General features: G+C 34.3%; 2 protein-coding genes across 3 annotated transcripts in view; one reads left to right on the top strand and one right to left on the bottom strand.

Moving 5' to 3' along the window:
* Positions 1-1,797: 1,797 nt before the first annotated feature.
* LOC108775904 (probable E3 ubiquitin-protein ligase makorin-1) lies at positions 1,798-14,728 on the bottom strand. Of its 2 annotated transcripts, none has more exons than XM_018542369.1 (6): positions 14,352-14,728; positions 13,748-14,020; positions 12,368-12,701; positions 11,607-11,929; positions 11,379-11,538; positions 1,798-1,938 (listed from the first exon to the last, which is right to left on the bottom strand). In XM_018542369.1, exons 1-6 carry the CDS (start codon positions 14,384-14,386, stop codon positions 1,798-1,800), a joined length of 1,266 nt encoding a protein of 421 aa, XP_018397871.1. In that variant the 5' UTR covers positions 14,387-14,728. The 2 variants fall into 2 exon arrangements, with proteins under 2 accessions (XP_018397871.1, XP_018397872.1); XM_018542370.1 differs by lacking the exon at positions 1,798-1,938 and adding an exon at positions 10,847-11,180.
* Positions 14,729-18,261: 3,533 nt separating this feature from the next.
* Positions 18,262-27,068, top strand: part of woc (zinc finger protein without children) — a 9,486-nt gene continuing 679 nt past the window's right edge. Inside the window, exons 1-9 of the mRNA XM_018542297.1 lie at positions 18,262-20,734; positions 20,810-21,166; positions 21,463-22,280; positions 25,242-25,459; positions 25,574-25,809; positions 25,886-26,072; positions 26,400-26,525; positions 26,651-26,772; positions 26,876-27,026. Of these exons, the coding sequence (XP_018397799.1) occupies positions 18,323-20,734; positions 20,810-21,166; positions 21,463-22,280; positions 25,242-25,459; positions 25,574-25,809; positions 25,886-26,072; positions 26,400-26,525; positions 26,651-26,772; positions 26,876-27,026 (4,627 nt within the window). The 5' untranslated portion in view covers positions 18,262-18,322. The remainder of the gene's footprint in view (positions 20,735-20,809; positions 21,167-21,462; positions 22,281-25,241; positions 25,460-25,573; positions 25,810-25,885; positions 26,073-26,399; positions 26,526-26,650; positions 26,773-26,875; positions 27,027-27,068) is intronic.

Raw genomic sequence — 27,068 nt, forward strand, 5'->3', positions numbered from 1 at the left:
ACCGTCGTGAATTAACGTTTATCTAAATCAGATCCGAGTTAATCGCGTGCAAACACGGATTTTCAATAATTTCGTATGTCGTGGGAACGAGGAAGCAGCGGCACAAGTACGCACAGAAGTGTAATTCAATAAAAATGAATTATTGCGTCTCCGTCCCTTTAAAAAAATAATCACTGCAAAAAGAGGCACCGGTTCGGAGTGACTTCTCTTCACTGTACTGTTTAATTCATAATGTCAAATTAGGATATCCAATTTGAATTCTTTTTAAATTACTTCTATAGATCGCCATTGTTTCCATATGATATGTCGTTAATTTAACTAAAACAATTCAATTGAACAATTCAACTACAAAAAATGTATTAAATTTGATTAAAATTTAGTTCATTATTTAATAAGTGTATATAAAATGGACGTTGTTTACCTTAAAACTAACTATAATTATAGAAATGGATTAATTTATATTTTGTATATGTGAAAAAAATCCTGTTTAACTGAAGAGAATAATCATTATTTCTGTTCTTTTTATCGGTAAGAGGAAAGTATTTAGTATTTGTGATTATAATTGCGTAATAAAATAATTATGATGAGAAGCTTCATTACAAAAATTGTAACATAGACATCTTGGATTAAAATCTTTTTATATTCAATTATTACTGAAGATGATCTGAATGAGGACCGAAACGTTTATATTTTTTCAATTTTTTAATTTTAAATTAAATATATTGTTATAGTTGCGCCCTAATTACTGCGCTGTATTGATACTCTCATTGCCCTGTCATCGTGATTGTTTTATTGTTTTTGAATCTTCATTTTCATATTCTTATTATTGCTATTATAATGTTCCCAGTAAATAAGAACTATTTTGAAACATTCCAACAAAATTACAGCAAAGTTGTAAAAAAACGATTATAATTATAATCGGTTTTTTATACCAACTATATGTATTTTTTAATACACTACTCAGAATTAAAGGATCACTTGTTACATTCTGCAAAAATAGGCAAATTTCGAGATGGAATAACTTCGTCAAAAATCATCGTATCGAAATTTAAAAAAAAAACATTTTAAAGCTTGAAATCTTCTCTACTTTTTAGACCTGTACTTTAAAAACGGTATTACTGATATTTCGTGAAATTACATAAACATAATTGAAGGTGCGTCAAACCTAAAAGTTTTTTACGAAATTTGAGAAGTTCCACGGAGCCAAGTAAAAATTATGCACAAATGCGGTTTATAGCTTTCGAAAGAGTGAATCTTTACTTTGCTTTTTTGTTGAGCCCTGTACGAATTTTTTTCACCGAGTTATTCAACGTTAAAATAAAAATGACCCTTTTTACTTCATTCGGTTTGAAATTTAAGCTGTCCAATAAGAATTGATATTAACTATTATTAACCTTTTCACATATATAAACATAATATTAAATCTAATCAATTATAGTCATTTTCAGTGCCAACATTACAGCAGTAATAACTATATACAAATGGAGCTTCTCACTATAATTATTTTATCACGCAATTATAATGATAAATACCAAACACATTTCTCTCATGCGTGCGTTCGTTGTTTCCTCAACATCACCTATATTTTTTCACGGGAAATTTAAACACCATTTTACCGCACGCGTTTAAAAGTCCGTGCCGGCTTGTATCTCGAAACTCGAATCCGTGCGAACACCATCCGATTTCTTTCTTTTCCACGGTCGTCTCTCGCGTTCGCGGTTTCTGAAAGAACATAAACACACGAACGACCATTTAATTAGACTTCTGGTCGCCCGAACCACCCACCTTCGCTCGTAATTACATTCGTCGACCACCATCGTCGCCGTCATCCAGTCTCTCTTGGAAGCCGTGGATAAATAATCTGGTCACGCGAATCCATGCGTATCGGAAGAATAACAGAGCGCCTATTATCCAGAACATCAAGATCCACAGTATGCGCTGCAACGAAATTTTAAAAGCCAAACTGAGACCGAAATTGTACCAATAAGATTTGTATACGCGCGTGCATACATAGGTATATGACGAGCGACGCGAAAGGTAAACGTGACAATTAGACTCGAGCCGGCTATTCGATTTATTTCATCCAATTTTCCATCATCGTTGTAGGATTTCGATAGATTTGTCGGACTTCAATAAACATATTAGACTTGAGTAATTTAAACGATTCGACCGCTCGGAATTTAATTGCGCGATGTTGAACATGAGTGGTAATATTTTTTTATCGCATATCCGGTATATTGCGAAATTTATACTCTGGTTTAATCGAAACCCCGTAAAACATCTGAAAGGCTATACACAATGGAACGTGTAATTCAGCGATTGCTTTACAATGTCAAAGCCTGCGGAGGGGATTTCGTTTAAACTGGTCGGTCGACATTCTATATCGCGTCGAATAGGTGCGATATTTCATTTTGTAAACGCGCTGCGGAACCACATTTCCTGATTACGCGTAATGGCGTGCGATCCGTACATGGCGTGAAACATTCGCGGTCACTGCCCCACTCGATTCGCGGCCAACGATTTGGGCAAAGAGATTCGGGGGCAGAGACCGCGCCGTCGTTCCCTCGTAGAAATATGCGCGTAATACGTGTTGCCCGAATACCATCCATGCCGCCTGCAGCGGTAGAGAGGTACTCACAAAGGAGACCAACGAATCGTACGGCCACAAAGGGGAGAAGCCCGCGCGCGTCTTGCGACTCAAAGCGATCCCGCGCGCGATATTCGCGCGCGCGGCGCGGCGCGGCGGTCGTGCATCGCCGGATACATATGTAGGGACAATTTCGGCGAATTTATATGCTAATTCGCCGTGCTCGTCGAGATTAACTTGCTGTTCTAGTTAACCATCGCGAATCCGAGAGCTCGGCCAAGCCTTCCCCACCTACCCCCTTCCTGGCTACCGCGCGACGACAAAGTCGCGCCTCGCAAACGAGTGACGTAAACACGACAGTCGCCGTGGTGCTCGTCGCACGAAATTCCGCTCCGTCAATTGGACAAATCCGATCTCCGGATGTCCCTTTTGCTGGCATTCGTCCCTTTCGACTAGTCCCTTTCTGTTCAGACTTTCGATCCAGAGCACGGGAGATTCGCATACCATTCACAATTAGGAAAACCGACTTGAATGCTGTAGAAATCCTTTCTTTTTTTTTTTTTTTTAGAGAGAGAGAGAGAATGTTAAACAAATGTTACGCATATTAAAGAAATCGAAAGTAAATACAGGCATATCTCGGATGAATTTTGATGAAATCGATAAAAATATGAATATATATAATATAATACTAATCAAGTTAGAATAAAATTCATAAAATAAGCTCGGAAATAATCACTCTTGAAGTGATTTTCACACTCTCGCAATTAAAAACTTAATTGATTTTTTTTATCGAGAATTCATATTTGTTATACATTTTTTTTCATTTCTTTTCTTTCTTGTTTAAAAAAAATATAGAAAAAATCTATATATACTCTCTCTAAATTTTTTTAATGAATCTCACTTCAAAGAAAATCTTACTCTTAAAGATTGAAAATTGGGTTCTCTTTTTTTCAAGACTAGCTCATTTTTCACTCTTCAAAGTTTATATAGATTTTTTCAGTATATTTTTTTTTTTAATGAAAAGATATATTTATTTCCATTCCAATGAATTTATAAAGTAAGTACTTAATAATCTCAAATATACTAATAAGTCATCAAAACTACAACAATATATAATTAATAGTGACTTTTAATTGAGATGTAAAAAAAACATCACAGGTGATCGCTTACAAAAAAAAAAGCAGGTAATTATTCCTGGCTTAAAAGGAGAGCATAAACAGACAGCGAGTGACTCTCTCACTCGGCAAAGCAATTAATCATAATTCTACGACAATTATCTGAACAATCGACGTTAATCTCTCGTTAATTTTGCAACGTTAGTAAAAGCATCGCGATCAACGTGGCGCAGCGTGAATGATCTGTATTACATGATAAAAAAAGCGACAGATAGGAAAAGAACTTTATTGCTTCAACGTGTTTCTCGTCAAATAATGTTAACGATAAGAAACTTATTTCCGATAAGTTTTTGTAGACACGCTAAACATTTTAACGGAGAAAACGTGTAATTCATAGCATTACCGTGGAGGATTAAGAAGAGATGCTCGTCCCGGCTTTCCATTCCATCGCCTTTTTGCAAAAGAAAGATCTTCTCGGTCTCGTCTACATTAATTATCTTCGCGTGTACGTAAGCCTCGCAATTTAATTCATTTACGCATGGAAAAAAATAATCATTTCCAGAGAAAATAATGCAACGAAGCGAAAACATAAATTTCTGAAGTACACACGATTAAGTACATTCGTGTTTTATGCATCTCTTTTCCTTTGAGATACCAATCAAAAATTGGATTCAAGTATTGTGTTCAGAATTGTACCATGTTCAAAATTGTTTATTAAGAATCAATTAATAATGTTTGTGAATTTGTAAAAGCGATGAAAATTAATCGAAAACACAAACAACGCGCGATTGTGTAGTAAAGGAAAATCATCGTATGTACTAAGAATTAAATGCGTCTCGATATAAAATCATAAAGAATTAAAGAAAGATAGGCTTCTTTCTTTAACTCTTTTGCTCTCTACCCTATATTTGAACGAGCGTTGCATAAGTCTTCAAGCGTCCGAATCTGTGCAGCTCAAATATAATCCATATAATCGGCTATATTTTCAAATAATAAAAAAATAAATAATGATAAAATAAACTTATTTTCGATAAGAAAAATAAATAATAAAATTCATTTATTAATATAAATCCTAATGGTCAGCCGATTATAACGTTGAGGACGAGATCTTTGTTCATTTGCGAGAAATACTTTCGTCAAAAGAATTAAGCGTACAATCGTGAAATTTTCATCATCAGCGGATACTACCATTTTCGCATTGTCGCCATGCCATCAGATCTCTTGATAGATTCGATACATTTTACGGTCACAAATACATTTGTCATTTTCGCGCGACAAATTATCTCTGAAAATAAACTCATGATCGAAGCTCTCGACCGAGTTCGCCGCTGCTACAAGTTACCGCAGTCACCATCTATCGTTTATTTTCGAACGAAACTTGGAAATTCCGTAACATCCGTCGATATCGCAGAAGAAAGTCGAGTGTTTCTGATGATAAAAACGTGCACCAAGGAGTATCACGATAAGTCTCGGCACATATACAATAATTTTGCGCGGCATGACGGCACGTTTAAATCTTCAACAGCAATCTAATTTCGAAAACAAACAATACAAAAGCAAGCTCGTACAAAAAAAAAAGATTCACGCATTATCGATTCATTGAAAAACGAGTCGATTTTTATATCCTCTTGATTGAGAAATTCGACGACTTTTATCAGAGTCAACGTAATCTTAGAGCAATAAAATACGTTTAAATTATATTTTTAAAAAATAGATAAATGTCGCACGAAATAATTTCTCGAGAACTCGCCGCAGTGGAGGAATGGAGGGACGGCCGAAGGAGGATGCGAAATACATGAAAACACCTGAACCCCGGTCTTCTAGAGACTTACACCGTCGATTTTATTAGTCTACATCCAATAACAAAAATATATCATGTGACAAACGAAATTGAAGGCAGGATCGCTCGTTCCTGCCTCATTGAGCTCTACGAACATACGTAATATCCACTCTTTCGACTAAAGCCTTCTCCCCTATCAACGTTGAAAATATAGGAGAATTATCCTCTTGCGTACAGGAATAAAGGGAAAACTCACCAATTTCACAACGGCGTTACAGGCGACACTTTCATATTTAGTTGCGAGTTACATGATCGGGCCGATGATCTTCCGACGCAAACGAATAATTTCTAACACGTTATATAATATACCTTTTATCAATAATCCTATTTTATCAAAAGCTAACGGACACGTGAAACCAACTGCCTGGCAAACAGACAGCGGGAGTAAAGGGAAATATGCACGAAAAAAAAAAAAACAGATTTTTGCTGAAACAGCTAAATACTTAGCTAAATACAGATTTGAAGATATTGAATTGTCCGAAAAGTTTATGTAGATTTTTAATATATGACATTTAAAAATCCAGAAAATCTACGACAGAGTAATTACAAAATTATCCAAAAGATACAGAAACATATTGTGAAACAAAATTTGTATATTAAAATTATTTTTAACGAAAAAAATTTTTCATTCAAATTTTGCTTACAAATCCGCACGGACTTTATGGACAATCCAATAATATTGTTGGAACAAAATAATACAGCACGCATTATTTCAACAATATTAAAGTAACATTGGAAATAAGGCTGCAAGCTTCTATGCTGTATGAATATAAAAGATGTTCAAGATGGTTTCAAAAATGCCAAAGTTTCTTGCAACGTTATTCATCATGCTTGAACGCTTTACATAATTGTTTTGACAATCCAACAAAATTATTTTCAGATCTGTGTCTAGCTAAATTTTCAGGTACTTCATGTTCTTCTCATATGCTGGTGTAGATATCGTGCAATAAAACGATTCATCAAAAATTCCCGCGTTTTGCCATGGTAGATACTTTAATATATGTATAATAATTTGTTTTACATGTAATCGACGTATGAATTATTCGGTCGTCTCTTCTCCTCCTCCCTCCCTTCCTCGTCCTTTAAGGAAGCAATTGTTTTGCATCTACTAGAAGTGTTTTTTATCATAAGTTTCGCAAGCGATCGTATGCAATATTTTACGACTTATTCAAAAATTAACACGTTTTTACACATATCTGATGTGCATTAATTAGTGCATTAACCATCAGAAAACTGTTGAACATATCCGGATAAGTTTACAATGATATACTTTATCAGTGATAACAATGCAAACATGACACAGCGACAGTTCCGCAACCGTATATTACCAATCAAGTGCAAAAAAAGGAAAGAACTCCAAGACAGAGAGAGAGAGAAAGAGAGAGAGAGCTCATTCTTTCTTATCAATAAAATTAACTTCCTTAATTGATAGAATTATATTCCCTACAATTGCTTGTTTTACGTGTACAAGGATGGTGTAAGAAAGATAATGCGAACGTTCGTAATTTGCTTCGCATTATGCAGTGAAAACACAGTTTGCTTCATCTACGTATTATTTATTGGCTAAAAAAACATTCACAATAATCTAAGATCTATTAAAGACGTAAGAAACAAGCTGTGGCACAACAATGTTTTCAACGTCGATTTTACCTTTTCATGATGGTGCGCTACCTAACAAATATAAGATTTTTCATCGTATATCTTATTATATCCGCTTTATAGAGCCTTTATTACATAACGCAGTTCGACGCGACAAGTTACAAAAATATAAGGTTTAATTACGTATAGAAATTTAGCGTGACATCAACAAATTACCTCCCCTAAAAAAGAAAAGACTTAAGTGTAATTCTGCTTCCTTAACTCGCAAGACTCTTTGAGCGTTTTCGGCACACACGATAAAATACACGTTTAACATGTTGAATAAAAATAAATAATACGCTGAAAAATAAAATGATACAATCGGCACAACAATGTTATTCCTAAAGAACCGTACTCCGTAAGAGCCGAAAGAAACAAAAAAGAAAGATTGCTAGAGACGCTCGATCTCAGCTTATGTAAATGAATTAACGATCTGTAAAGCGTATTTAGGTTGTTAAAGAGGGAAAAAAATACTCGTCACTACGCAATACAGTATTCAATGCAGGTACTTTTAGTACGATTAATTCGCATTAATGCACACTTGCGGTAGAATCTTGGCGATTGAATTCTGCACGCAGAGACATAACGCACGCGGTTGTTCCGTATATTCTATATAATTTTTAAACTCTAGTTTAATGAAACCATCCTGAGAATAGGATTGAAGTTATTAAGAATATCGTTCTAACGTTCGCTATCTCGTTCGAATAATAACCTGAATGAATCAGTAAATCAGCCACTCCTTACTCTCTTTGCGTTGTTAACAAAAAAAAAAATCACACAGTGGAATCTCGATTTTAGAATTACTATGTATTATGCACTACGTACGCGCGCGAGTGAACTCCAAAGTTAACTCCGAAAATGCATCGCCAAAATCAAGACAAACTGCGCTGAACACTGTTGAACGACTTGATAGACATCAACTGCTAATTTTATATCCTTTCGCGTCTGATACATTTAGAGTATAATAATTCAATAAATGTATCGCGCGCTTAGCTGAAGATAAATAAAAATGGTAGTGACGACAAATACGCGCAACGATCAACGCAATTAACTTTCTTCCTACAACGGCGATATGTATACTGGTACTGAACGTGCTAACATTAAAGACGTTTCCATCGTAAATTCATTATCATTCACAAAATTATTACCGACTTGAAAATTCTCAATCGACTCATCGATCGTACATTCCGCTATCTTACAATCCAATATCGCTTAAGCGTTTTACTTTTATTTCCTTTATCGGGAAATTTGTGGTTGTTAAAGAAAGTAGCTCGAAAAATAGCCGCTCGAAACGCACAGCGTACCATAGAATGTTTCTATTATACATTACCGGTAACAATATAAAGCGTTTTATTCTAACAATTGTCGATAAAATTAACAATATAGAAATTCTATGGGAAATATATAAACGATATTCTCATAGCATAGCGAAAGTTCGAGCCGATAAAACACTTTATCGAGGCGGATTAAGAAACTGACCTTATAATAGCGCAATGAATAATATATGTATTACTCTATAATCACATAGCTTTTGAAAGGCAGTACCGACGGTTCTCTGTTGTAAAAGCTGATCATTTTTTATTATGAATACGAATCAGATTGTAAGTGCGAGCAGGAACTATATGTAGAACAATGTAATTATTTGTCATAAATATATTGCGGAAAGATTCATAGCGGAAAGTTAAAAAATGACATCACACGAAATATTCAATGCTAGAGGATGAATATCGTATCTCTTTGGTGTATTTTTACGTATGCATCATCTCGTCAGTTTTACACAAAAGAATTTTATGCCCTTCAAAGCGTAATTATCATGGTTCTATATCGAGAGAACGGTTGTCGGAACGAGTTGCTATTATTAGTAAATCGATAAAATGTAAAAACGATCGACGATGATTCCCAGCATGGCTCTATGTCGTGGGTCCAACTCCGTCGTGCGTATTTCTACTGTTCCTTTTTTTTTTAATCTCGTCTACAAATGCGCACTTCACACAAAGCTTCCATTTATTATTACATTTGTTATTATTCGTCCCGCATATATGCTATCCATAGTCTCTTTCTCACAATTTTTTTTCATATTCGTACTTTCCATTCGCACATTTACACACGCACGCACGCACACGTACACGCATACACACACAAATACCAATACGCCCGTACCATATATCACATTCACTTTACACACTTGCTCTTAAAGGAATACCCATTACTCACGAGTAACGCTAAACAACTGTATAATAATTTAAAGAAATGTATTGTATATATATGTATAAAGATTCGCGGAGCCATAGCAAGAGGTAGGACGACAGTTGTAAATCGTACCTTCGATATGAACTAGTGATAAATTGAACTAACAATGCACACTGATCACACAAGTAATAAATCGTTGTCCAGTTTTTCTATTTTACATGTGAATAGTAATTGTTATGAATCTTTGACGTGTTATAATTAAATATGTTTTGTAATTGCAACAATTAATAAGTTTACGCTTAAGGATTTCATCATTGAATGCAATGTGCATTTGATAACATTGCTGCGTCAGAATTATATTTATGAACATGACACATATAATTCATTTTATTTTTCCTTCACATCAAGCGCAATATTATATTGCAATCACAAAACATGTCCACTGTATATATAAATATTTATTACAAATACAAATAAAGCCCAGTAAAATCGATTTAGATGGTAGTTTGCATTGTGGAAAATTTTGTTTAAATTCCATGTTAGCACATTCTCTATAGTTTTTACATGTTGATTAAGTACGTATAATAATGTAACATCATTGGATGAAAAATGTTTATTGAAATTACAAAATAGAGTAAATATAATCTAATCTATTCACTTTAAAGGAAAAGACGCCTTTTAATCAAACCAAGCTACAATTAAACTACCCTTCAACTATTTTGATATATCTTTCTGCTTATACGAAAAAAAATAATTACTTTTTTTATATTTCATTGACGATAATCAACTAAAATTCTGTTTATGCATTGACTTACATATTCTACAATTCGATTTAATGTATAGACGTATTTCAGATCATGCATTGTCGTATAGTTCAATAATAATAATTAGTATCGGGAAAAACGGATATATTACTCTACGAGGAAACGAACATCGGAAAAATATCGATCTATTCACTGATAAAATTTGGACCACTGAATTAATAGTGCTGGAACAATCAGTTAGTAGAGCATTGGTCAAGTTACACAAAAGTGGCTTTAAAGTTACGATGCATATACAAGGAAATTTTTACTGTCCATATTTCCTGCCTTTTTTTTTGTGCTCGATTATGTACCGCAATAATTATTGAAATTGTATATCTCGTAATTATTTATACACAAGTATACAATCGCCATTAAAATAGTAAAGAACACATTCTCTTTGTAGACAATATTTAAGGATTATTTCTATGATGTTGAAAATAATAGTTATTACAATGTCACTTTATTTATTCTGTTAAAGTATTAATACAATTTTTCTACTGTTGCAAATAGACATTTTAACAACTATTATCATCTTATGTAGAAATAAAAAACTGATTAATATTATCTATAAAAAAGAAAGGAAAGAAAGCGTTTTATCTATTTTGACGGTAAACAACTAAACAGCTTTTTTTTTATATATAAATTATCATTTTAGGAAAGTGCGCATGTTTTTCTTGTTTTCTTTTTTTTCTTCTACGTAACTAGAACGTCTTCGAATTATAATAATTCAAATTATTTGCTAATTATCTAGTAATTTTCTTAGTCGCTAAAGCCGCGCATAAGCGATAAAGGAAGTAGCTATCGACATAGAGCAACAGAGTAGCAATGATAACAGTAGTATCAAGGCAGTTTTGTGTCGGTCGACTAGTTTTGCTCGTCTAATCGAACGACAGTTCATAATCGGACCAATCGGAATCGTCGGAATCTGAGAAGAAAGGGATATCTTCTAAATCGAGATACATCCAACGATCGTCCCTTTCATCGAAGAAATCCCACAAGATTAGTTGCTGTAAATAGTGCAAAACCGCTCTTTCACGTTCTGCGTATACATATGTATGTATATACACTAGAGTGTGCAAAGTATGTAAACGGATGTAGCTCGACTGTGTTCAATACGGAGAATTCTAAATCGCTTGTTCCGACGATATTTTAAATGAAACGCGTCTATCAAAACAAATATAATTTTGTAAATAAGCAATACTTACGTGCAAGATGTCGATATCGGTGTCAGTGGTGTTGCGCCTCTGTCGAACTGGCGGACCTACGTCTTTCTTAGTTCCGTCCGGAAGTGCATGGAGATAGAAACATTTATTACCGAACGGACACTTTCCACGACCTTTGTTGAAGTACTTGCAATCCTTAGTACTGTAAGAGAAAAAAGACAAATTATTAGAACACGGTAAAATAAAGATATGTTATCAATCATCTCGTACCTCAAGGCGCCTTTATAATCTCTTATTAATTTTTCTTTCTCCTCTTTTGTGTCCACCCAATACATACTCGGGCAGACGAAGTCTGAGGGAATACGGCATTCTGGGCATGCTCTTATAATCTTGTTATCGAACTGTTTGGCTTGGCGCCACTTTCTGATGCAAGTTAGGCAGAAGCAGTGATTGCAATTCGGCAATATACCGAATCTCTGTTCTCGCGAGGACTTTTCCATTATTGTCTCGAAACAAACGCCGCAAGATTTCTCTTTACTGCGTTGAATAGCAAATGATAATTCCATATCTGCTTCGTGTTGCTTCACGCATGCCTGTATAACAATTAAAACATCATTATTAGCAAATATTCGATATATTAAAAACATAATAAATATTTTCAATATATAAAACTTAATAAATATTAAATATTAGAGATAAAAAAATTAGAAATAGAGATATAAATGTAATGCACAATAAATACAAATAAAATAGAAGATAAATCTGTAGATCTTATATCTTGTACGTATTCATTGTGTGCGTTATGTTTCTATATTTATTTCCTAATTTTCGTATTTCTAATATTTTATATTTTTTTCCCTAATCACATTGTGCGTATGGTTTTTAGAAATTTAGTAATCGTTTAATTTGCTCTTAATATCTACCTTAAGCAAAAAATAGACGTATAAAATATAGACCATAGAATGTTTAAGTTAATTCAATATAATCAATAAGATAAATTGGATTAAAAAAACAACAAAGTAAGAACCTACATTGTTATGTTTTTTCCTCAATTCCTCATTGTATGGATGAAGGACCGCGCGACTACAAAATTCACAAATGTCACCGTGTAGATATGTGCAATTTGAATTTCTACAGATTCCAGTTGCTTCTGCATAAGGACACAGAGGTTCTAAGGAGGGGCTCGAAGCTTGACCAGCTGGATTAACAGCTTGAGCATATGAGACTGGCATTGACGTGCTTGGGGATGTTCCTGAAGTAGACGATACTCCATCTATAGACGATGATCCGGCGATTGGTGACCCAGTCGTAGGTACAAACTCAGGTGCCTTCACCCATTCTTCAGCAGTACGCTTTTCAGTTTTTCTGTAATCACACAGATCATTCATAATTTAGTTAGTGCGTGCGTGCGTTATTCTTTCTGTAAATCTGTATACTGTCTCAGTCTCATTTATATTATCTTACTGCAACTTTTAATTAATAAAGCTTCTATAACTCTTAAAGACAGTATCGTTAATGCCTGAGACATAACAGAAAGCACAGACAATAGAAACAGGAAATAAGAGATTTCAATCAATCAGAAGCCAGGCATTCTAGTATACACGATTTCTGATAGATTAAAATCTCTTATTCTCTGTTCTTATTATTTACGTTTTTTAATTATGTATTAGGCTTAAGTTACATAATAGAGTCCTAAAATTACAAAGTGAGATAATATATATATAAGAAGATAGTATATACACTTTTCTTATAAGGTTTTGGCAAAATTGTTCATAGCCAAACTCTGTTTCCTATTCTATAATGCTTAACTACAATGTCAGCATCATTCAAAATTGGGTGAATTTAACAGAGAAAACTGCTCAATGATTCTTTAACATGATTGGTTATGTTTTCAATTCTTTGTTACATCTACATAAAGGAATCAATCTTGCATTAAAGACTCAGTGAGCATTCGATGATCGGTTTTTTATGAATACAGCTGTTGTATAACTTTTAAAATGCATAAAATCTATGCAATGACAATGTAACAATATTGTTACTACTGTTATGGTCTAGTCTTTTATTTACTGGTTACTTTATAATTAAGCTTAACCTGATACTATTGATGTAAAAATTATATTGTACTTTTCTATCCATTCATTACTAATGAATGATTTTATAGTGAATAATTTTTTAAATTATATATTAAGACAAAATCATTAATTTAGTAATTAATCATAACTAGAAGAACACAATTCTTATATTATCATTGAGTTAAATCTAAACCCTTGTCTAAACCGCATGTTAGTCAGATAATTAAAAAGACAAGCCTAATAAGTTACAAAATAAGTGAGTTCTATTATAGAGTTTCTAGATTTAGCTGAATACACGAATAGAAAATTCATGAGTTAAAATTGAATTTCTAAACTTACTTATTTCTTGAAGAGTTCGATGTATGCTGACCCGAAGTTGCGATCTCTGTTGCATCTATCTGCACGACATTGTTATCTGTGGTACCTGAACTGTGACGGAAACGGCACTGATTGCCAAACTTACACATTCCCTGTTTAAAGAAGCGACAAGTGACAATACAAGCAGGGTTATGGGTAGATGTTGCCTCAGTGATACTTGCATCATTTCTATTCCCTTGCACATGTCGATACCGGCAGTTGTTTCCCTCACGGCAAGTGCCATTCTTGAAGTACCTAAAACAAAACATATCATTATTCATTATGGCAAAAAACGCAGGACAAAAATCATCGACAAGCCGCGTGTTCGCGAGAAACGCCCGTCACGTTTGAAATCGTCATGAGATCCGTAACGACAAGAGAGAGAGAGAGGAAGACGGATATTCCGCCTAGTGTCAATATTTATATTATTGTGTTCAAGTGTCTCGATCGAACGTTGCTGTTCCTTAACGCGACTAACCTCTCCATCTCGGTTTACGTAAAACTCAACTGGGCGCGTAAATATCTCCCGCGAGAAATCTCTCTGCGAAAACACAAGACGCGCGAAACGGCCGTTACAGTCTCTTACCGGCAAACGATATTCTGCGTCCAATTGTCGGCCATTTTCTCGTTTCTCTTCCGCCGTAACGATGATCGACGACGCGTCGTTCCTTGAAATGCCTTGGATGATGAGCCGAAGTAGTCGAACGTCGGGCGCGCGTTCACTGTGAAGAAGGAAGGAGAAAGAGAGAGAGAAAAAGAGAGGGAGGGAGGAGAAGAGAGGCAGAGCGCGGAGCTCCGGTTTCCTGCAATCGCGAGTGCCGCCTCGACGACAACAGCCAACCGGAGAGCAACCGCAACACAACCTCCTGGTGCAGGAAGCACGCTCGATTCTTGGTGGCACGCAATAAATATATTCTTGGATGTCCGTGGAGTACGCGCGCGCGCGCGCACGTATCCGTCCGTCCTTTCTGCTCGCCCTCTCCAACTCGCTCCGCTCGTTAAAACGCGTGTCACCACGCGGTGTAATCGTCACGCACCACCTTGCGCTGCTTGCGCCTCGACCCGACGAGTGTTGCTCCTCTTTCTTCCTTCACCACGGTCGTCGCGCGACGCTAAGCTCCTTTTCAGAAGCACGCCCCAACAGTTTTGTCTCTGTCGGCGATGAATCGGTGATGCGATTCCTCGTTACCTTCGTCGCCGACAAGTAGAATCCGTGGACACTTATTCTAAAACACGATTAATTCGGTAGAAGCGACACCCTGAACGGATCGCCAAGCACTGTTGTCGTTCCGAGATTCCGACGAAGCGATTATACCCACTTGACAACTCGCACCTCTTCTCAAACGCAAGATCTTCTCATCGCACTCGAGTAGTCCAGGATGGATTTCGAGATTCTTCTGAAACGAGTTGGAATCGTCGGAGATACGCACGACATCCACTGTGATACTCGCGTGCACTCGCATGTGAACACTTGAGCACTCACGCGCGGTCATTGAACTCGGCCGAGCTGCCCTGTTTGCTTATCGTCACGCTAGCGTTTAACGTATTTCATAAATTGTGTAAGCAAACAGGACGGCCTTGCACGTTTTCTCGATGCTATCGAATATCCGAAAGTCTCAAAAGGGCGATCGTTTCGCGAGAGAAACGCTGATGATTTCGGAATTCAATTCCGTGAAAATGCCGTGAAGTTAGGCGCACGATGTGAATTGATTGTCCAATGACAGCGTCAGATTCCGTCCCCACGGTGGCCTCCTTTTGCGGTGATTCGCTCGCTTGAATTGTTTTCGAAACGGTAAATAAATTGGAATTGTTAGGTTCTGTTTTTTAAAATCGCGCGCTTGTGACACGATTGTGTTCGGATGACGATAGTAAATAACACATAATCTGTAAATGTTTTGTAATATTTTTAATTTCTTTGCAAATGTTCTTCTATAAATTTTGATTGCCTTTGAAATTTATATATTTTCTTTAAAATATATAGGATCTGGAAGTGCAGAAGAAATTGAGGAAGAAACATATCGGCGTTCAGCGGAAAAAGCAGCTTTGCAAAATTCTTTGTTGTAAAATTCTCGAATATAATTGGTTTATACGCTTAGCTCCAGTGAGAAACTAAGGGCAAGACCAATCATGTTAAAATTTCTACAATAGTTGTAAAGTTGCTTTTTTTGCTGAACGTAGCTATTCGATTAAAATGTATTTAAAAACAATAAAAGACTTTGTTTTTATTTGAATTTTCCTTTAGTTTAGCCTATTTTGTTTATTAATTCTGCGAAAATAGTATGTACTGTCATTTACCAGAATTAACCAGAACACTAAAAATATCAATTTCTCTTACCAAAAGAATTCGAATAAATTACTATGAAAATAAAGTAATGATAAAACAAAAAAATGTTTATCAATGAATTGTCATTAATATAAAAGACAAAAGTATTAAAAAGTCAAAAAATTTCAGAATTTTATGTTTTACATAAAAAATACTCAATTTAAAATATAAAAACGGTCAATAACATTTAATACTTCTAACAAGATTCTAGCACTAATAATAACAAGGATTTGGAATTATTTGGAATTCTTGAAGGAATATTCAACAATAAGAAGAAATGCTTTCCATTTAGTGACATAAATATCATTCTTTCTTTGCATTTCAATAAGTAAGAAAGCATTTTAAAATGTGACACTCATTCAATATATAAAATTAGGGCTTCTTTGTAATTTTTGTCTTTCTTTTTTCTTCTCAATTTATCCCGTCACGAATATATACAAAAAAAAAAATTTAATAGAAAATTTAAGAGAATAATTAAATAACTTTTTTTGTTAATTTTCTGTTACATAATTAAATATTTTAATAGAAAATTTGACAGAACAGATCTGAACTTAGGAATTTTATCCCAATCGGCTACTACCAATCGCGAATTTGACATTAGAGTCATATATATAAAAAGAAGCATATATTTATAATTTTGACAATATTCTTTGGCTGCGTTCCGTTGCACGCACAATGCGCATGTTCTTCTTACGTCAGATTTGTTAATTATTGATACAAATTCAAATTAAATTAAATTATTTAGAGAAGTTAATATCGCCACGTCGAAGTACAGAGTTGAAGCCATTGGAGAGATTGGAGTATGTTTACAACACTGGAGCGGTCCAAATATGGCGGAAATAATGGTAGGTACCCGATCAATGGTGGAGGTTCGAATGCCGCTCTTTATACATAGGACTCTATTAAACATGAGGACTTAAAAATTCATTACTATGATTGATCTTGTCGTTAGTTCCGCATTGGATCTAAATGTATAAATCAAACATATCCAAAAATCTTACAACAGTTGCAAAGCTGCTTTTTCTGCAAATGCTATTTTGCAGCGTTTACGCCTGCGATTGGCTCGTTCCTCCGTGCATTTTTACGCGCGAATTCATATGGACAAGCAAGCAATATCCTTTTTTTTCGTGATCAGGATTTCTACGGAACGAAGTTAGCCACAATTGGCGTATGTACGGTCATTGCCTCGCCGGTTCGGTATCCCGGAAACTTCCATCGAACATCGCTATATATCGGTACGACGGATTCTCGATAATCGCATCGTCCGATTTGAACGACTCGCGTGATTTGGGGACTTGAGGTGTGAAGTCAGCAGGGGTTCATAGCGTCGCGTCGTTGCACTGATTGCGCGTCACTTCGCCGTGTTCCCCGGCTAACGGAACAGTCTGTATGTACTTGTAGCAGACGGCCGTTCGTGAACATTGCGAATGGATACGCAATATCGTCTGATACGTCACGTGTTCGCGGTATTTCGTCCCATTGAAGCATAAATTGATTTGAGCTCAACGATATCGAATCGACGATTAACTACTTGGACAGTAGCAGGTAGGGGAAACGTAACGGCACGAGCGGATTTTCGCCTAACCTATATCGCCTACGAACAATGTTGATGTCGGCTCGTATCTATGATATCGTCTCTTTTTATTTCCTTCCTCGTTTCGAGGTTTATCCTCTATTATATTCAGAGTACTGCTCGTTTTTGTTAAACATATTTCCCAAAATCTGTGTACTGTATCATGTTATGTTCTTTTTCATAAAAGATAAAATAAGTGTAACAGGAATGTATTCTCAAAATCTTGTCAAATTTTATTAAAAAAGTTGTGAATATTTTATTAAAATTTATCATGCATTTCTAGATATTTTTAATGGATGAGTCACAAGTAATAATGGATTCTAAGGACAATCCAGTATCTTTGGACGATATTGGTGTTGTATTTCAACCAGAAATTGTGAGCAACTCTGAGAATAAAGATGATGCTGAAAGCTACATCGAAAAAGTTGTGGAAGAAAATAAGGAGCCTGAACAATCACAATTTGATAAAGATATTTTAGAGGTTCTTGATGAAACAAAAAGATTACTTAAAGAAACTACAATAGCCTTTGAAAAAGACTCGATTATATCAAATGTGGAAAAAAATTATTCTAATACATATTTAGAAACCAGTGAGGAAGATAATGCAGAAATTGAAACAGCAGTTGAAGTGGCATTATCTGAAAATATTAGTGAGGCTATAATGATCGAAGAAAATAATGCAATTAATGCTGAAATTGAAACAGCAGTTGAAATGGCATTGTCTGAAAACAGCAGTGAGGCTGTAATGATCGAAGAGAATAACGTAATCGAAACAACTGAAAAGAATAACACAGTCGAAACAACTGAAGAGAAGAACACAGTCGAAACAACCGAAGAGAACAATACAGTCGAAACAACCGAAGAAAACAACACAGTCGAAACAACCGAAGAGAACAACACAGTCGAAACAACCGAAGAGAACAACACAGTCGAAACAACCGAAGAGAACAACACAGTCGAAACAACCGAAGAGAACAATACAGTCGAAACAACCGAAGAGAACAACACAGTCGAAACAACCGAAGAGAACAACACAGTCGAAACAACCGATGAGAACGACACAGTCGAAACAACCGAAGAGGATAACACAGTCGAAACAATCAAAAAGAATAACACAGTAGAAACAATTACAGAAACTAATGCAATGGAAACAATCAAAGAGAATAATACAGTCGAAATGATTGAAAAAAGTAACATAATTGAAACAACAAAAGAAAATAACACAGTCGAAACGATCGAAGAGACTAACACAGTCGAAATAACTGAAAAAAATACTACGGTTGAAAGTTCTTGTAAAGAAAACGAACCGATTTATGTATCTGTCGAAACGGCAGAACCAGATATATCCAGTTTGACCGAAATATGCGATCCAGAGGTATCATTAACTCTTGATGACTCGTGTAAAGTTCAAGATGATACTGCAAATGATAGTAGGAAATCTACCGACAATGTTGCAAATGAATCCGACATGTCATCTAAAGAAAATAATAAAGATTGTGATATCCTAGATGAATCGAGTAATAATGCTGATGATATGCAAGTGTTACAGACTGAAGCTGCATTGGAGAAAAAAATGGATTCGGAATCTTCAGACAGTAATTTAGAAAATTCTGAAAAGGATGTGTCTGAGAAAAACATTGAACCCGAAAACACAGAGTTTATACAATTCCCTCATGACAAACAGGATGATTCTCAGATTGAAGGTCAGTCTATGGACGCAGAGGATCCATTTGGCGGTGACAATCTTACGTCCGAAAACATAGAACAGGCAGAAATCGACGAAAACGGGCTTAGTTTTAAAAAGATATATGAGCAAGGTAATAATTTGCAGGATGCGATAAATGCTAAAAATGACTGTAACGAAAAGCTTAGTGCCGATTCTGCGTTAAACGATTCAAAGGATGCTAATGATACTATCGATAAAGACATGGATAATATTGCTGAAACATCAAATAATGTACAAACTGCCATTGATACTCTCGAAAGTACTTCAATGGACATTGATCTTCCGGGTACCAGTACGTCAGAAACAGAAGCGAGAAATATGTCCTCCACGAAATCACACAAAGGACAAGATGAACAGGCGAAAAAGAATATCGACGAAATTACACCGATGGAAACAGACGAAGAACAGACCGACGTATTGCCAGGACAAGATGATGAATTATGTATCATTCCAGATAGCATGAAAGTAATAATACCAAATAAGCCTAGTAAAACAATAGATGATGATCAAAATGAATCTGTAATTACCAAAGATTCGAAATGCGAAAAAACAACACAGAAAAGTAGCAAATCTAATTCTGAACTTCAGAAAGATGTTTCACAAAATGAATTAATAACTCTAAATGAAAATGAAGCAGAAAGTACCGTAAAACAAAAAGCGACTGTTCTAGATAAGTCAGCAACTAAAAATGTAATTTCAGCAATGGATATTATTAATATTGATGATGAAAAAAATTCAGAAGTAGAAGAGATTAGTAGCAAAGATACATGTAAGCAATGTGGTGAAGAAAGAGTATGCAAATTTCAAGTGAAACTTAATACAGAAAATTATCCTGTATGTTCAAAAACGTGTAAGGCATTATTTAAAGCAGCTAATAGTAAAGTAATCAATATATTAACCGAAGAAACCAGCTCTAAACGAGAGAAGCGTTGTGCGTCTTGCATGTTAATTATAGATGCGAAGGACGAGCGAAATCTTTCCTGGGAAACAATGGAGTTCTGTAATGAAGAATGTTTAGGAAAGTTCCAAAGAAAGTATGGAAGTTTCTGTAAGAATTGTAATGGTACAGTTCAAGCTGTGAGTTTAGGAAAATATTGCGTGAGATTTGGATGTGACGTAAGGCAGTTTTGTTGTTCGTCGTGTTTAGAGGAATTCAAAAAGGGTTTAAAAGTATGCAGTTACTGTCAAAAAGACATAAGTTTTAGCACAGACGGTTTTCTTGCGCCAGTCGGAGAAAAAGGACAATTTAAAGACTTTTGTACTCAAGACTGTATGGAAAAATATTCAAAAATGAATTCTACAGAGCCACCAGCAACAGAGAAAAAACCATGCAGCGTCTGTAAAGAGGTAATGTAATTTTTCTGGTCCTCATTCGTTATAAATAATTGTTAAATGTGTAATTTTTTTCTTTTTTTGTTTTAGGAAAAACTTGTACACTGCGAAGTTCAAATATACAATAGCACTCCAGTAGCTATATGCAGCGAACCTTGCTTTGCTGCATTTAAGTTCGTGAAACAGGTCAAACCTGAACAATGTTCTACCTGCAAAAAATTTTTTGAATTACCTAATAAGCAACATTTTATTGTATTTTATGAGAATGAGCCTCATACGTTTTGTAACAAGACATGCTTAAATATATTTATTATAACGAATAGAAAGATAGTTCCATGTAATTGGTGCAAAGTAAAGAAATATAACTTTGATATGATTAAAAAGGAATTATCAAAAACGGGACAAACCCTGATGATGTGCAGCTTAAATTGTTTAACGTTATATCAGGTATAATATTTTACGTAAAATAAAGCTAACTTCAGACGACATAGTCAATGTATACATTTCGCCAATGTAATAGTCAAGTAGTCCAACGTTGGTCTTCTACGATTTTAAAAAAAACTTTATGTTTTTTAATGTCAATATTAACAATATATACGATTCTAATAGATTACATGGAATTTATTTATATAACAGAATTAATATCACATAATCCAATGTTTACATACATTAGCCATATCGTCTGGAATTGATTTCTAACAACATACTGTTAGATACATATAATAAAAAAATTTTTTTTGTAGGTTTCCATCAATGCAGTATCTGCAAAACGAATTAACTGTGATTTATGTAAAGAATATTCATTAGCGCATTATCATCTAACAATGTCAGATGCAACAATACGTAATTTTTGTTCGTACAATTGCGTCATGAATTTTCAAGCACAATACACTAAGTCTCCTATAACTATACCATCGAGCGATGATCCCGTACCTACAGGCTTACCCAAGAGGACTACATTACCACAGAAAAGTACGAATCAAATTGTTCCCAATGAGATACAAAATAAGAAAGCAATGCCTGTTATCTCTTCGGTAACGAGCTTAGCTACAATAGGGAATGGACCAGCAAGTCCGACGCCACAGCAAAATAGTATGGTAATACCTGTGAACGCGAGTCAAGCAACACAAATGGTCTGCCAGCAACAAGTGATTACCAGACCACCTAGTCCAGTAAAGGTGCATAACAAGAGTATGCAGTGTAAGCCTATAGTACATACGAAAGGAGTTTCTGTGCGTCCTCATCCTTGTACAAAGGAGACACAAACGACGGAAAACGTTCAACAGGTGATTGTACCCATACCAGTTCCAATTTACGTTCCATTTCCAATGCATATGTATAGTATGCCTTTCCCAGTTCCAATGCCTTTCCCTCTGCCCATTCCCGTTCCTCTATTCATACCTACTACGAGAAACAGTACTAAGGGAATTCTAAAAGATATCAAGAAAATACAAGAGAAAATACCAGCTGATCCGTACGAAGCTGAACTTCTTATGATGGCCGAGATGGTAGCTACCGAAAAAAAGACCAATGACAGTGATTCGGATTCGGTAGATGATAGGTAAGCAAATTAATATTATTTACGGATTGAAAAGTAGAATATTAAAATGGCTCAGCTCTCTCTAATTAAAATTTAAATCAAGGATAAGAAAGAGCAATTAGCCACGCCAGTTAAATTTGCGTTGCGTTAATATATTGTCTAAATATAATAATTAATGTGTAAAAGAGCCAACATAAGATGTAAGTGTATGAAATACAATTTATTACATTAACGTATACGTTTTGACCCTCGTTTTGGGTCCTCTTCAGTACAAAAAAAAAACACCCATCAAATCTAATTTTGTAACGTTGCAATTGTGAAGATTGTATTCTATCTTATAACAATGTTAAAATTAATTTGGCAAAATTGCTATAGAAAAAAAAAACCAAACTATAACTAATTTTATTTAAAATTATACTTGAAAAATAGAAATTGTAAAGAAAAATCTGTCACATGTCGTAATATTTTAAATCAAGAGACATGAGTTTTCATTGTGCATCCTGTCATTAAACCAGTTTCATTAGAATTCAGAAAGATCCGTTACCAACAACTTTGCAGGCGGATGTACAAAGATTGCGATGCCTCTTATGATGAGCAGATGCGTTGAAGTACAGATGTCTGAACATAGAAATAATATTAATAGGGACACTGCTCAATTATCGATAATTATAGAATACAAATATCTCATGATTTTGATTGGAACAATATTAAAATTTTAGACAAAGAAAATATTTGGAACAAAAGACTTTTGTCTGAAATGGTTAAGAAATAAAAACATGGATTAAATTTACAGAATGATACGATTTCACTTGGCCCATTATGTAACAGTCTAATTACAAAGACGTAGCGCTTCCTCCTTCCGTTTATTTTTATTCTTATTTTTATTTTGATCTTTATTATTATTAACTAATTTTTGTACCGACCGTAAATTGTCTACAAACAATGAATTTATTATTATTTTTTTTATTTTCATTTTTACTTTATTTTAATTTACTTTATTTTTCTCTTTTATCTTATTTTTCTTATCCAACTTACTTATTTTTCTATCATTCTCTGACCTTCTCTTCTTTTTACTTTTGACTATTTTCAAACAATAAAAGGAAAAAGTGAAGGGCAATTTGAGAGTTAGCGATAAATATAAATAAGATGTTAATTATATATAAAAAGAAATTAGTTTTTAATATATTGTCTAATGTCCAGTGTTGTGCAAGGTACTCTATTTTCAATACCTAGGTACAGGTACAGGTACTCTAGAAAAAATGTACCGAGGTACAGGTACTAAAAAAATAATATACATAGGTACAGATACAAGTATTTTAAATGTACCTTAAAGGTATCTTATAGGTACTTTTATTTTTAACATGAAAGCTCAGGATAAATTGCATTTTGACGACAAAATGCAATTTCGACAGCTTATTTGTTAAATATAATCTATATATTTCATGTATCTGCACGTAATATTTAATTATTAAGTTATTATACATATATCTTATGTATACATACATAAATATTCTATGCAAGTTTAATTTATAAAACTATTTTAGTTTTATCAGAATTGACATGTACATATATTGACATATGATACATATGAATGTAACAAGATACACATTTACTTATTATAAAAATGTGACATTTTAGTACCCTGCTATTATTAAAATGTTACTTATTAACACAGTATCTGAATGTGTAAATAAATTTATTAGAATAATTACATTTAAAAAATCATAAACATTTAGACTTTCATTCTAATTTAGATCATTCTAATAAATTTGCACACTCAGATCTTGTATGATGAGTTTTCAGTTAAGCAATTGTGGGGATTTGAAAAATAACTAATGTGTACCTAAATATAGGTACCGGTACACAAGAAATGATACCTAGGTATAGGTACAGGTACCAGAAAAAAAAAGTACTCGGTACAATTCCTAGATACGCAAATTTGTACCTAGTTACAGTACCTAGGTACTGCACAACACTGCTAATGTCTTATCTAAATCAGTTAATACAAGCTGTGAAGTTATACAATTGTGAAGTTATACTCATTTTATGAACTTAAAGTAACTTTTGTCAATTTGTAAAACAAACTTAAAATTTATGGCTAGAAGCGTGTAATTCACTCATGTAGAACAAAATAAAGAAATAAATAAAGAAAACTTTATTTTGTTTTGTGTAACGCAAGAAGAAGGTATTGTCGCAGCACTCTTTCTTATCTTTGATTTAAAGTTTAGATTATTAAATGCAGAATTATATCTACAATATTTAATAGCAATATGTTTAACCCTCAGACAGCGGACGTCGTGATACTCGCACGCACGGTAAACGCAGGGTCAAAGGTTCATCCAAGAGTGAAATTGTTTCAAAATATTTAAAAAAACAGTTTTTTTTAATAATTAATAATTTTTATTATAACTATTATAATTAATATAGTTTTTTTATTATAATATGTAGTAGATTATTTCAAATATGTAGGAAGAGGAACACATATTTTGTCATAGAAACATATATTTATTCATTTTCTTCACAGACTACATATAATTTTCTTTTGTATTACATACATTGTGAACAATGACTGCATTTATTGCTATTTTAAGCTAGAATATATAGAAAGTTATTGCAAAATGTAGGAACTTATCTCTCGTAATTACAATTTTATATTAAATTTCACTGAGCTGCTCCGAAATCGAGCGATAAACATAAAATAGGAGAGGAAGAAGCGCACTTGACTCACGCATCATACTTGAAAAAACTAGATAATTCTGACTCGCGGGTCTCGCGAGACTCTGCGTCTGCCGGCGGAAGATTAATTCTGCACGGAATAAACTTAGAATAAAAGAAAATATATTAATATTTCACAAAATAATATTAAGCTAATAATCTGTCTGATAACTGAAGATACAAAATTGATATTTGTTATAATTATTATAATTTATTTGCTTCTTAAAATTTTTATTTCACACACCAAAAGTAAAAATTTTTGTTTAGGGAAGGTGACACAGCTGATCAAGACAATTTACATAGTGATGGTTTCAGTCCGGAAGCAGTTGATTCCAGTAACACCTTTGGAGATGACATGTTGCAAATGGCGTTAAAAATGGCCACAGGAGAATTAGATGAGCCAGCAGTCGATTTGGAAGCTGCCTTGACGCCGAATACGATTACAGCTACGCAGGCACCGCCAGAAAATGCTTTGGACAACGATGGTATGTAATGTGTTTTAAAAATGAATTAGCAAGATATCTATTAATATAATTATATCTCGTCATTTATACTGTTAAAATTAACTTAATTTTTAACAACTCTCATATATTTTTCAGTGCAATCGGAACGACTGATGGTTACTTCTAGAGGAAGGAAACGTGTTGTGCCATACAAACCTCGATCAACACCAACTAAACGGATGAGACGCGTCTCTGGTACAAATGATATGCCATTAATGCCACCGCCGGAACCACAGCCACCCCCGCAACCACGCATTATGGAGCCGATAGAAAAACCCGATGCTAATATGGCGTTAAAATATACATTTGGCGTAAATGCATGGAGACAATGGGTTCGTAAATGTTTCTATTTATATATACGATAACAAGACAGAAATATCTACTACGGATAATTTTAAAAATATACAGGTCGTGGGCAAAAATGCTGAATTAGAAAAACAAATTACAATGACGAGAAAGATAAAGTTGTTCAAGACAGATCTCTTACAACTTACCGCGGATGAGTTAAATTATTCACTATGCCTTTTTGTGAAGGAAGTGAGAAAACCGAATGGTGCAGAATATGCTCCCGATACAATATATTATCTTTGCTTAGGTAAATCAACTTTTGAATAATACGAGAATTAGCAATTATAATTATATCAGATAGGGTAGTGCAGAGTTATTTCGTCATTTTCAATCTTAAAGTAATGTAAAATTTATGGCAACAAACAATATTTTTATGTAGTAACATACTTATAACTACCTTATACAATCATGATTGCTTCTTGAGAGTACAAGTATGATTTTTAAATGTTCAATATACGTTGCTCAGAAATATGACCAACATCCTGAGAAATGAACGAAATAGTCCCACTCTACCCTATTTCTTTCGTAAATTTTGATTTTAATCTTAAATATTTTGTTCGCGTACTTGTTTTAGGAATACAGCAATATCTTTTTGAAAACCACAGGATTGATAACATATTCACGGATCCGTACTATGAGAAATTTACGGATTGTCTAAATGAGGTAGCGAAAAGGTTCTCTGTACTATACAACGATGCACGTAAGTATTTTATTATCCATTTATAATATTTATATTTTTATTATAACATTTGTATTTTTATTTTCATCATTTTTATTTTATCATTTATTTTCATCTTTTCGAACACCATGTTGTCTGTTTTGCAGAATACATCGTGACCAGGGTGGAAGAGGAGCATTTATGGGAATGCAAACAATTAGGTGCCCATTCTCCACATGTTCTGTTAAGCACGCTTATGTTCTTTAATACGAAGCATTTTAATCTTGTGGTAAGTTCACCGTGAAATTAGTTAATAAATCATATAATTATTGTAATGTTTTATTAAAATATATTAATAAATATTTTTCAATTATTTGTCCATATCTTTTTAGACAGTAGAGGAGCATATGCAACTTTCCTTTTCTCATATTATGAAGCATTGGAAGCGCAATCCAGCAGCTCAACCCCCCACGACAGTGACAGGAAAAGTTCCTGGCTCAAGAAATGTTCTTCTGAGATTTTATCCGCCACAATCAGCTCTAGGTTAGTTATAATGTATTTACACACACACACACACACACACAC

The sequence above is a fragment of the Cyphomyrmex costatus genome, unplaced genomic scaffold (assembly GCF_001594065.2).
Source record: "Cyphomyrmex costatus isolate MS0001 unplaced genomic scaffold, Ccosl1.0 scaffold33, whole genome shotgun sequence".
In the NCBI taxonomy this organism is placed as follows: domain Eukaryota; kingdom Metazoa; phylum Arthropoda; class Insecta; order Hymenoptera; family Formicidae; genus Cyphomyrmex; species Cyphomyrmex costatus.